Raw genomic sequence first — 13,125 nt, 5'->3', positions numbered from 1 at the left:
AGTCTGTTGCAAGCTTATATCGGTATATTGATTTAGGTAAAATAGCGCTGCGTATTTAGGAACCCATTATACAAAAATTTTATGTATATTTTTAGATCAAAAAACGAGTCAACGGTTGATTTGTTCGATGCAGGGTATGGTCGTCCCATATTTAGGGCTGTTATGCCGAAAAAGACGTTTGAATATATCAATCAAGTAATTCGATTTGATGATACCATCAGCCGGAGGCAAAAAATATGTGACGATAAATTTGCACCGATCCGAGATGTTTTTGAAAAATGGTCGAATTCATTAGCTGATTATTACAACCCTCATGAATGTGTTACCGTAGATGAACAGCTGCTGGGTTTTAGGGGTCGATGCAAATTTCGTCAATTTATGCCTTCGAAACCAGAGAAATATGGAATAAAGTTTTGGCTGTGCGTCTGTTCTGAGGCTTGCTATATTTGGAAAATTCAGCCCTACTTGGGTAAACCAGTCGGTGCAAGCTCATGTGAAAAAATCGGGGTCAACGTGTTGTTTTGGATTTGGTTCGTGGGTTGAAGGGGCACAACGTGACAATGGATAATTTTTTTTCTTCATACGGTCTCTGCCAGGAATTGCTAACAAAAGGTGTCACGATGGTGGGAACTATGAGGAAAAATAAGAGATCTATTCCGACAAATCTTCTGAAATGCAAAAAACTTGGTTGAAAAAATAAGTGTACAATTTTACAAAGCACTTTGCATAACTCTAAAGAAATCAAGCCCGGAGTTAAAAAGCTACCAATAATTATAAATTATTATAACAAAACTAAAGGTTTGTTATAGATGAGTTCCGATTTACTTGTTTATATTCGTCTATTTGCTTGTTTCATTCAAAATAGGCGGTGTCGATACGGTTGATAAGATGCTTTCCTGCTACAGTTGCAAGAGGAAAACTAATAGATGGCCGATGGCTGTGTTTGCTTATATAATTGACATATCGGCTTTGAATGCGTTAATAATTTTCAAGGAAATTAATCCTAATTGGCAGACTACACAAAAAAACACAATAAGAAAGAACTTTCTACGGGAGCTAGGATTATCACTTGCTAGACCATTTATGACATGTAGAACTGGAAAGCCGAGGTCAAGTTCATCCGCGAATTTGCTCGATATGGCATTTTCACCAAATGCATCGAAAGAATCAAAAAGCGTTCCTCCACAAACTAAAGGAAAGCAAAGATGTGCGATGTGTCTGGAAAGTAATTTTGCTTCAAAAAATAACATGCATACTACAATTTCTTGCTTTTGTTCAAAAGGTACATGCAAAAACATACACAACCGAAACGTATGCGTCAACTGCATAGAAAATAAGTTAATTTAAGTTTGGAAAAAAATTAAAACAGCATTTTTTCGGTTAAGCAAATAAAAACGACAAAATTAATGTTGGTTTTCGCCGTCCATGTTTTCAATTTTCTACTAAAAACAATGGGAAGTACATATGCGTCGAAAACGACGCATGAGGGTAGACAATGTAAGTTATTTTTAGGAGCAGATGAAGGTTAAGAAAATTACAAACAATTAAAGACAGTTTTTATAATTATTATTTATAATTTTGCAATAATGGATAATAAAGTGCATATCTTTTAGCTACATTCGCAGGCGCAGTCTGACTATTTTGCGAAACAAAAAAGATCCGTTTTCATACGAAGAGAACACATTCAGGAAGTTCTTTCGATTTCCCAAATCTTTGTGCTGTGATCTCATTAATCAACTCAAGCCGTATGACCAACAGCAAACATCGATTCCATTTGAACTTCGGGCGAGTTACATTTTAACCTTAAAGAAACATAATGTTTTCATGCAATCAAATTTCTCTAGTTTATTTCAGTTTTATATTTTTTATGCAATGGCTCATATCAGTGTTGCCTGGGAAATGCATATTTCGCGGTGATGAGCCAACCAACCATTTCTCGATGTATCGAATATATTTGTAAATTGGTGGTGGAGCGTAAACACGGCGAAGTGCGTTTTCCTAATTCTGTTGAAGAATACAATAGAATTAAGACTGGGTAAGTTGTATTCCAATTTAAAAGAAAATAAATCGCTATACAACAATTTTATTCCAGATTTTATTCGAAATTTGGAATAAAAGGTGTAATTGGAGCAATTGATTGCACTCATGTTGGCATAATTGCACCTGCCTTGTCAAACACAGTTGTACCGCATGATTATATGAACAGAAAAGGTTATTATAGCATTAATGTTGAAGCGGTAAGTATTACATTCAATAACTAATAAATAACTAATTTTCCCAATAGGTTTGTGACGATGAACTAATTTTCCGGCACGTGAATTGCGAAATTTCCCGGCTCATGTCATGACTCCGGTATATGGACTACTTCGCCAGCAAGGATAAAGCTAATAAGAGAACACTCTGATGTAGCTTTTAAATGGCTTTTGGGTGATTCGGGATATCCATTGGAGCCATGGCTTCTTACACCGGTGGCAAACCCTGAAACACCAAATGAACAAAATTTCAATACTAGGCACATAAGAGCAAGAAACATGATTGAAAGAGCATTTGGAGTTTTAAAATCACGCTTTCGTAGCATTTCAAGAGAACGTACATTGCGGTACAAACATTCCAAAGCTGCATTATTTATTTATACTTGTACAATACGAGTATTTCACAATATTTTACAAAAACAAGGAACAATCTCTGAAATCCATTCGGGGGAGTATTACACTCGAGGCAGAGCAGCACGTCAAAGGTGCGTTAACACATTAGATAATTAAAATTCTACCAATATATAATTCAATTCAAAATTCATTTATTTCATTTTTAAATTAAATAAACAAACAAAAAAAAATATATATATATATAAAGGAACATACATATACTTATAAAGGGTGATTTTTTTGAGGTTAGGATTTTCATGCATTAGTATTTGACAGATCACGTGGGATTTCAGACATGGTGTCAAAGAGAAAGATGCTCAGTATGCTTTGACATTTCATCATGAATAGACTTACTAACGAGCAACGCTTGCAAATCATTGAATTTTATTACCAAAATCAGTGTTCGGTTCGAAATGTGTTATTATCGACAAATTTTGTTCAGCGATGAGGCTCATTTCTGGTTGAATGGCTACGTAAATAAGCAAAATTGCCGCATTTGGGGTGAAGAGCAACCAGAAGCCGTTCAAGAACTGCCCATGCATCCCGAAAAATGCACTGTTTGGTGTGGTTTGTACGCTGGTGGAATCATTGGACCGTATTTTTTCAAAGATGCTGTTGGACGCAACGTTACGGTGAATGGCGATCGCTATCGTTCGATGCTAACAAACTTTTTGTTGCCAAAAATGGAAGAACTGAACTTGGTTGACATGTGGTTTCAACAAGATGGCGCTACATGCCACACAGCTCGCGATTCTATGGCCATTTTGAGGGAAAACTTCGGACAACAATTCATCTCAAGAAATGGACCCGTAAGTTGGCCACCAAGATCATGCGATTTAACGCCTTTAGACTATTTTTTGTGGGGCTACGTCAAGTCTAAAGTCTACAGAAATAAGCCAGCAACTATTCCAGCTTTGGAAGACAACATTTCCGAAGAAATTCGGGCTATTCCGGCCGAAATGCTCGAAAAAGTTGCCCAAAATTGGACTTTCCGAATGGACCACCTAAGACGCAGCCGCGGTCAACATTTAAATGAAATTATCTTCAAAAAGTAAATGTCATGAACCAATCTAACGTTTCAAATAAAGAACCGATGAGATTTTGCAAATTTTATGCGTTTTTTTTTTTTTAAAGTTATCAAGCTCTTAAAAAATCACCCTATATATAAAAATTAAGTTACATAAAAAGGAACATTTTTCTTTTTTACTTTTTGTACAAAAAACACAGCAATAAATAATGCAAACAATGTACACATTTTTCACTTTTTCTCTTCTGTTTTTTTCACAATAGTTTGAGCAAGTGACACCATCGCTGCCGCTAAATTATTGATAGATTCCGTGTGTTTATTAATTGAATCTAACGTTTAATACGGAAATCTCTTTCCTCCTCGGCTTTCCCTTTCATCAGATCCATATAATTGCGGAACATTTCGTCCGTCATCATTTTTTTTCTGCGAGACGATGACGGAGTGCCGTCATTGGACGCATCCGAAGTCGTATTCAGGGGCGATGGTGCAGCTGTGAATACTACTTCTTCTTAAATTAGAAAAAGAAAAAACAATTATATATTCTGCACACTCGTATTGGTCTTTCTTGTTATTCTTACCTCTGTGCCAATGGCTGGTACATCAGTCAACCCATCAACAGCGACTGACCCCAACGTATCCAACGCTCTCTGCTCCGTTTCAGAGAGCTCAATTGTTGAGCTGGGACCGCCACCTGTCACCAGCTTGTGCGCCTTGGCTTTCCTTGCGCGTGACCTTACTTGGTTTTTCCAATGGGTCAGATTCTGTAAAATAAAGGACATAAATACATGCATATGCCAATATCTTCTTCTTTACTGGCGTAGACACCGCTTACGCGATTATAGCCGAGTCAACAACAGCGCGCCAGTCGTTTCTTCTCTTCGCTACGTGGCGCCAATTGGATATACCAAGCGAAGCAAGGTCCTTCTCCACTTGGTCCTTCCAACGGAGTGGAGGTCTTCCTCTTCCTCTGCTTCCCCCGGCGGGTACAGCGTCGAATACTTTCAGAGCTGGAGTGTTTTCGTCCATTCGGACAACATGACCTAGCCAGCGTAGCCGCTGTCTTTTAATTCGCTGAACTATGTCAATGTCGCCGTATATCTCGTACAGCTCATCGTTCCATCGAATGCGATATTCGCCGTGGCCAACGCGCAAAGGACCATAAATCTTTCGCAGAACTTTTCTCTCGAAAACTCGCAACGTCGACTCATCCGCTGTTGACATCGTCCAGGCCTCTGCACCATATAGCAGGACGGGAATTATGAGTGACTTATAGAGTTTGGTTTTTGTCTGTCGAGAGAGGACTTTGCTTCTCAATTGCCTACTCAGTCCGAAGTAGCACCTGTTGGCAAGAGTAATCCTGCGTTGGATTTCCAGGCTGACACTGTTGGTGGTATTAATACTGGTTCCAAGATAGACGAAATTATCTACAACTTCAAAGTTATGACTGTCAACAGTGACGTGAGTGCCAAGTCGCGAGTGCGACGACTGTTTGTTTGATGACAGGAGATATTTCGTCTTGCCCTCGTTCACTGCCAGACCCATTTGCGTTGCTTCCTTGTTCAGTCTGGAGAAAGCAGAACTAACGGCGCGGGTGTTGAGACCGATGATATCAATATCATCGGCATACGCCAGCAGCTGTACACTCTTATAAAAGATTGTACCTGCTCGATTAAGTTCTGCAGCTCGAACTATTTTCTCCAGCAGCAGATTGAAGAAATCGCACGATAGGGAGTCGCCTTGTCTGAAACCTCGTTTGGTATCGAACGGCTCGGAGAGGTCCTTCCCGATCCTGACGGAGCTTTTGGTCCCGCTCAGTGTCAGTTTACACAGCCGTATTAGTTTTGCGGGGATACCAAATTCAGACATTGCGGCATAAAGGCAGCTCCTTTTCGTACTGTCGAAAGCAGCTTTAAAATCGACGAAGAGGTGATGTGTGTCGATTCTCCTTTCACGGGTCTTTTCCAAGATTTGGCGCATGGTGAATATCTGGTCGGTTGTTGATTTACCAGGTCTGAAGCCACACTGATAAGGTCCAATCAGTTTGTTGACGGTGGGCTTTAATCTTTCACACAATACGCTCGATAGAACCTTATACGCGATATTAAGGAGGCTAATCCCACGGTAGTTGGCGCAGATTGTGGGGTCTCCTTTTTTATGGATTGGGCATAGCACACTTAAATTCCAATCGTTGGGCATGCTTTCGTCCGACCATATTTTACGAAGAAGCTGATGCATGCTCCTTATCAGTTCTTCCCCGCCGTGTTTGAATAGCTCGGCTGGCAATCCATCCGCCCCCGCCGCTTTGTTGTTCTTCAGGCGGGTAATTGCTATTCGAACTTCTTCTTGGTCGGGAAATGGAACGTCTTTTCCATCGTCATCGATTGGGGAATCGGGTTCGTCTTCTCCTGGCGTTGTGTGTTCACTGCCATTCAGCAGGCTGGAGAAGTGTTCCCTCCATAATTTAAGTATGCTCTGGGCATCGGTGACTAGATCACCTTGGGGGGTTCTACATGAGTATGCTCCGGTCTTGAAACCTTCTGTAAGCCGCCGCATCTTTTGGTAGAATTTTCGAGCATTGCCCCTGTCGGCCAGCTTATCAAGCTCTTCGTACTCACGCATTTCGGCCTCTTTCTTTTTCTGTCTACAAATGCGTCTCGCTTCCCTCTTCAACTCTCGGTATCTATCCCATCCCGCACGTGTTGTGGTCGATCGTAACGTTGCGAGGTAGGCAGCCTGTTTTCTCTCCGCTGCGACACGGCACTCCTCGTCGTACCAGCTGTTCTTTTGCACCTTCCGAAAACCAATGGTTTCGGTTGCAGCTGTACGTAAGGAGTTTGAAATGCCGTCCCACAGTTCCCTTATACCGAGTTGTTGACGAGTGCTCTCAGAGAGCAGGAGTGCAAGCCGAGTAGAAAATCGCTCGGCTGTCTGTTGTGATTGCAGCTTCTCGACGTCGAACCTTCCTTGTGTTTGTTGGCGTGCGTTTTTTGCTGCACAGAGGCGGGTGCGAATCTTAGCTGCAACAAGATAGTGGTCCGAGTCGATGTTAGGACCTCGGAGCGCACGCACATCTAAAACACTGGAGACGTGTCTTCCGTCTATCACAACATGATCGATCTGGTTGGTAGTTTTTCGATCCGGAGACAGCCAGGTAGCTTGATGAATCTTCTTATGCTGGAATCTAGTACTACAGATAACCATATTTCGGGCCCCGGCGAAGTCGATCAGCCTCAACCCATTTGGGGATGTTTCCTCGTGGAGGCTGAATTTACCGACCGTAGTGCCAAAGATACCTTCTTTGCCCACCCTGGCGTTGAAGTCGCCAAGCACGATTTTGACATAGTGGCGGGGGCAGCTCTCATAAGCGAGCTCCAAGCGCTCATAAAAGTCATCTTTGGTCACATCGTCCTTCTCTTCCGTCGGGGCGTGGGCGCAAATCAGCGATATGTTGAAGAACCTCGCTTTGATGCGGATTGTGGCTAGACGTTCATTCACCGGAGTGAATGATAGTACTCGGCGACGGAGTCTCTCTCCCACCACGAATCCAACACCAAACTTGCGCTCCTTTATATGGCCACTGTAGTAAATGCCACAAGGACCTACTCGTCTTTGTCCTTGTCCCGTCCATCGCATTTCTTGGACGGCGGTGATGTCAGCCTTTATTTTCACGAGGACATCAACCAGCTGGGCAGCGGCACCTTCCCAATTAAGGGACCGGACATTCCAGGTGCATGCCCTCAATTCGTAGTCCTTATTTCGTTTTCCATGGTCGTCATCAAAAGGGGGGTCTCTCATCCGAGGCTGGTTGTTGCTATTCGCTGGGGTTGTTTTTTTACGTGGCGGGTCCCAAACCCAGCGCACAACCCTATGTAGGGGATATTTCGCCTTCTCACGTTAGCTCGCCTTCAAACGGATGTTCTTAGGCTACCCAGAGGATACTTGGTCAAAGACCGGAAGTCGTGAGCTGCTTGAGTCATATGTAAAAGAATCGTTTCTGGCCACTCCCAAGTGAATGGCGATCAGAGAACTTTCCTCACTTGCGTGAACTTCTACATATGACTCCATCCTCCCAATGCCAATATATATGGTTAAAAATTACCTCTCTCCATTTGATGGGGTTCCGGGTGGGCCCTTTTAGGGCATTTAATTGCGCGGAGAGTTCCGCCCAAAGCTCCTCCATTCTTTTCGGCCGCGAAGGATCGTTTTTGTGCAACTTTATTTCCGGGTGAACCCGCACAAAGTTAAGGTAGCACTCTATTTGCTCCTTCGAGGTGCGCGACACTTTATTATGATCTGTAAAAAAGATATATTATACATATATTATAATAATCATAAAATAATGAAATTTATATTGTTTACAATTACTTACCTTACTTTTCCATTGTTATCAAATATAAGGATGAACACATGTGTTAATCGATAACTGTGTTGTTAAATTTTTTCATATTTACTTAACAATTGATTCAGATAAAATGCATATGTTAAGCATTTATTATAAACTATTTCAGTATTAGTTTTCAATAATTGTACTGTGCAATTATTAAGAAGAAGTTTTACTGCTGAAATCTTATGAAAAAAAAACTAATTGCATGCAATCGTTTCATACATTACGATTGTGCACTTGCACTCATCTCTAATCAGCTAAACTAAACAGCTGATTGCTGCCCTTCTTTTCACCATTCTATTTGGTGAATATTTTTGAGACTGTATCTGCCAGAATACCAAATTGAGACATCCTGACTAACAGAGTCACTAAATTACGATTGTCTCAATTAGAGACATGAGACAACTGTGACAAGCAGAAGACCGGCATAATTCCCATTAATAGCGGGATTCTGTAACCTGTCTCTAGTCTCTATTTGAGACATTTTGAGGTACAGTCTCAATTTGTGATTAGTTACTATTCACTAAACAGTCGTTAGTCTCAAAACATTGCCTCAAATTTGAGACCTGATAGTTAGTAGGTCACAAAACTAAAAAGGACTCTTGTCTGCCGTTTTGAATATACTGAATAGAGATCATCATAGATAATAATGGATTGCCGTTTTTTTTATACATACATATGTTGTAAGCAACTCAAACACGAAAAGATGAAAAATAAATCAATTTTACATAAATTTCGTATACATTATGAAACAAAGTCAACATATATTTTTATTTTTATTGATAATTATGTGTTTCGACTATGTTAAAGAAAATTTAATATTTGTTATCGACATAATTATTTTCATTCAAGTGGAAAAACATCTCTGAATGATGAAATGTTATAGATTTTGTGACTGTCACTTACAGAATAGCAAAATCGTCTCAACTCCTTAAAATTGTCTCTAACTTAAAATCTCAAATTTAGAGACTTGAGACAGTATCACAGTACAGAATCGCACGGTTAATTGTAAATTGCAGAAAATGAACAACCATTTTCTTATTGTATGAATAATAGCGGGATTCTGTAACCAGTCTCTAGTCTCTATTTGTGACTAGTTACTTTTCACTAAACAGTCTCAAGCGTTAGTCTGAAAATATTGCCCCAAATTTAAGACCTGATAGTTAGCTGGTCACAAAATTAAAAAGAACTCTTGTCTGCCATTTTGAATATCTATATATATATAAGAAAGTTGGTAGTTACACCATTTATAACTCAAGAACGGCTGAACCGTTTTGGCTGAAAATTGGTGGAGATGTAGCTTAGGTAAGGATAGGATACCATTTATCTCTTTATGTTTAAATTTAATACAACTCATAAATACAAAAATTATATTTCAAATCATAAGCATTTGTTCAAAATTCATGTTTGTAGGGATATTTGAATATTTCATTTCAATTTTTGTTACCTGAGACGATTTTGCAATTCTGTAAGTGTAAGTCTCAAAAATCTATTACATTTCATTATTTAGAGGTGTAATTACACTTGAATCAAAATATATATGTCGACAACAAATATTAAATTTTCTATGTATAACATAGTCAAAAAAAAAACATAATTACAAATAAAAATTAAAATATTTGTTGAATTTGTTTCATAATATTTACGAAATTTATACAAAATTGATTTATTTTTAACTTTTCCACGTTTGAGTTGCTTACAAAATATAAAAAAACGACAATCGTTCAAAAATTCGAACATTTCAACAAGCTATTTTACTACATTTAGCACACTTAATGCACATTTTTCACTTCAAATTTACACTTTTTGTAGGTTTTATAATCAAAAAATCTAAAAATCTATATTTTAAAAATCACTTTTTACACTTTTATGTGCTAACAATTATGAAGAAATGGAGAGCTGGGCTCGATTCCGATTACTTTGGCGGAGAGGTAATAAAACCGTATTTCCGTATAAGTGGGGTATGTGAGAATAGGCGTAGCTTCTCCAGAAAAGAAATATTCGAAAATAATGCAAAAATGACTTGTATTTTTTTAAATATTCACGATTAAAAATCAAGATTTTGCACTAGTAACACATGAGGATTATTCTGTTGCCCTTGCAAAACTCTTGCATGGTGCACGAATTGCAGACATTTCAGCATGGTGCAGCTGCACAACAACAAACACACACAAAAAATTATTTGCAATGGCTGTGAAATATGTCAGACCAAAACTCACGTTTATTCTCGTGATATTTTACGTTAAATTAATGAGGAAGGAAAATTTTAAATAGATTTTATAATTTCTATTTAAATTATACAGATTTTTCACATTTTTTTTTTGTTAAAAATGAATTCACAATAGCCATGCACAATAGTCATTTACAATGAATTGACCGAATCAGCCGATCATATATCAAAAAATTCTGCAATGGGTAATCTCGTGCCCTTGTATATTTCGGTATAGGATTTTTGCAACCTGCAATCTTACAAGAGCAAGAGAATCCCACAATGGTATTTCTCTATGTTTCACTATCACTACGAGTATTAAATGTAATTTTTAAAATAAAGATCTCTTAGGTAAACAACCTGCTAAAAGTGTAAAATGTGGGCTTATTTAAAATTTAATCGTTTAATTCAATTAATTTGAAGTAAAAATTTGAGTAAATTGTGTTTAATGTGGTAAAATAGCTTCTTTAAATGTTCGAATTTTGGAATTTTTGAAATTTAATGTCGAATATCTCTTAAACTAAGCTTTTGCGGAACCGGAATTGTGCCGAGCACTGCCATGCGATAGTAAGCCCATATGTATGAGCAATCCGCTGAATTTCTCTATTTCGATATAATTCCTCTTTCTTTATTTAGCAATCTTAGTTCTAATAATACCATGTGTGTCTATAAATTATATTTCATATTAAAATGTGTAGACACCGCTTACGCGATTCTTCTTCTTCTTAATTGGCGTCGAAACCACTAACGCAATTATGGCCTAGTTAACAACAGCGCGCCAGTCGTGTCTTCATTCCGCTACGTGGCGCCATGTGGATATTCCAAGCGAAGCCAGGTCCTTATCCACCTGGTCCCGAAGTGTAGATCTTCCTCTTCCTTTGCTTCCCCCGGCGGATACTGCGACGAATACTTTCAGAGCTGGAGTGTTCTCGTCCATTCGGACAACACGATCATAAATCTTTCGCAAACCCTTTCTCTCTAAAGTTCGCGACTTCAATTCATCAGTTTTTCTCATCGTCCAAGCCTCTGCACCATATAGCAGGACGGGAATAATGAGTGACTTATAGAGTTTTGTTTTTGTTCGTCGAAAGAGGACTTTACTTCTCAATTACTTACTCAGTCCGAAGTTGCACCTGTTGGCAAGAGTTATCCTGCGTTGGATATCCACGCTGACATTGTTGGTGGTGTTTACTTTGGATTGTACCTGCTCGATTAAGTTCTGCAGATCGAATTATTTTCTCCAGCAGCAGGTTGAAGAATTCGCCTTGTCTTAAACCTCGCTTGGTATCGAACGGCTTGGAGAGGTTCTTCCCGATCTTGAAGGAGCTTTTGGTGTTGCTCTACGTCAGTTTACACGGCCGTATTAGTTTTGCGAATTCAGTCATCGCGGCATAAAGGCAGCTCCTTTTCGTGCTGTCGAAAGCAGCTTTGAAATCGACGAATAGGTGGTGTGTGTCGATTCTCCTTTCACGGATATTTTCCAAGATTTGGCGCATGGTGAATATCTGGTCGGTTGTTGATTTTCCAGGTCTAAAGCCACACTTATAAGGTCCAATCAGTTTGTTGACAGTGGGCTTTAATCTTTCACACAATACGCTCGATAAATCCTTATACGCAATGTTGAGGAGGCTAATCCCACGGTAGTTGGCGCAGATTGTGGGGACTCCCTTTTAGTGGATTGGGCAGAGCATACTTAAATTCCAATGGGCATGTTTTCGTCCGACCATATTTTACAAAGAAGCTGATGCATGGTCATTATCAGTTCTTCGCAGCCGTGTTTGAATAGTTCGGCCGGCAATTCATCGGCTCCCGCCGCTTTGTTGTTCTCCAGGCGGTTAATTGCTATTCGAACTTTTTCATGGTCGGGCAATGGAACGACTGCTCCATCGTCATCGATTGGGGAATCGGGTTCGCCTTCTCCTGGCGTTGTGCGTTCACTGCCATTCAGCAGGCTGGACAAGTGTTCGCTCCATAATTTAAGTAGGCAACACTGCTAAAAATGGCCGATTTTTGTTATTTTTTGACAGATGTCGCTTGAAGTCTGCTGCCTCTTTTGTGTTTAAAGCATCAGAGGTAAGCAGTTTTATATTGCTAATTAAATTATGTGCAAGTATATTAACAAAAACAAATTTTAATATTTGTAGATGGCAGAAAATAAACAACGCACAGGTGTTATCCATTATTAGCTTTTTCGAACAGTTTAAAAGAAAAGTTTAAATTGTAAACTTGGAGAAGGTTTATATTTTTGAGTATTTTTTCGTCTATTTTTTCTGCTGTTTCATAATGGTAAGTTAGAAAGTCTTTCATTTGCTGCCACTTTGGGTATTTTTGATTTGGCCCCACAAAAGCAATGATTCTTGTGGTAATATGGTAATGTAATGTAAAAGTGGATTGAAATCTAATATATGCAACATTCTGCTGATACACAAGTTCGTTGCCCAGCCACTGCGTCCAGCAGCGGTAACCTGACACTTACCTATGTCGCAAGCGACTGGGTTGGTTGTAAGTTCAGTACAATTTTTTTTTTTTCAAATCATACCAAAATTGTAACTAAACCGATGTGAATAAATTAAGATACCAAATTTATGTAGAGCACACGCTCTTAAATAAAAATAAATTTTGATTTTATTTTCACAATATAAATTATAAAGTGTTGGAAATTTATTTGTAAAAAAGTCAACAAGCGGGGCGGCCAGAATCCAAAGCCGAAGATGATTTTCCGGTGCTGTCGATCGAGTTTCCACGTATCGAAATCACAACGTAGAATCCCGGGAGAGTCATAAGCAAGAGGTAGCGTAAAATCGAATTTGTATCAGCGATGCGTATATGGCGAAAGGTGTTGACGCGGCGCAGTGTGTAA

General features: G+C 39.2%; 1 protein-coding gene across 1 annotated transcript; it reads left to right on the top strand.

Moving 5' to 3' along the window:
- Window positions 1-597: 597 nt before the first annotated feature.
- On the top strand, window positions 598-2,704 carry LOC125776763 (putative nuclease HARBI1). Its single transcript, XM_049450330.1, has 3 exons — window positions 598-2,035; window positions 2,093-2,237; window positions 2,285-2,704. Exons 1-3 carry the CDS (start codon window positions 1,917-1,919, stop codon window positions 2,345-2,347), a joined length of 327 nt encoding a protein of 108 aa, XP_049306287.1. The 5' UTR covers window positions 598-1,916; the 3' UTR covers window positions 2,348-2,704.
- Window positions 2,705-13,125: the final 10,421 nt, after the last annotated feature.

This window comes from Bactrocera dorsalis, chromosome 2 (genome assembly GCF_023373825.1).
Source record: "Bactrocera dorsalis isolate Fly_Bdor chromosome 2, ASM2337382v1, whole genome shotgun sequence".
NCBI classification, from domain to species: domain Eukaryota; kingdom Metazoa; phylum Arthropoda; class Insecta; order Diptera; family Tephritidae; genus Bactrocera; species Bactrocera dorsalis.
This window is presented reverse-complemented; position numbering and strand designations above follow the sequence as displayed.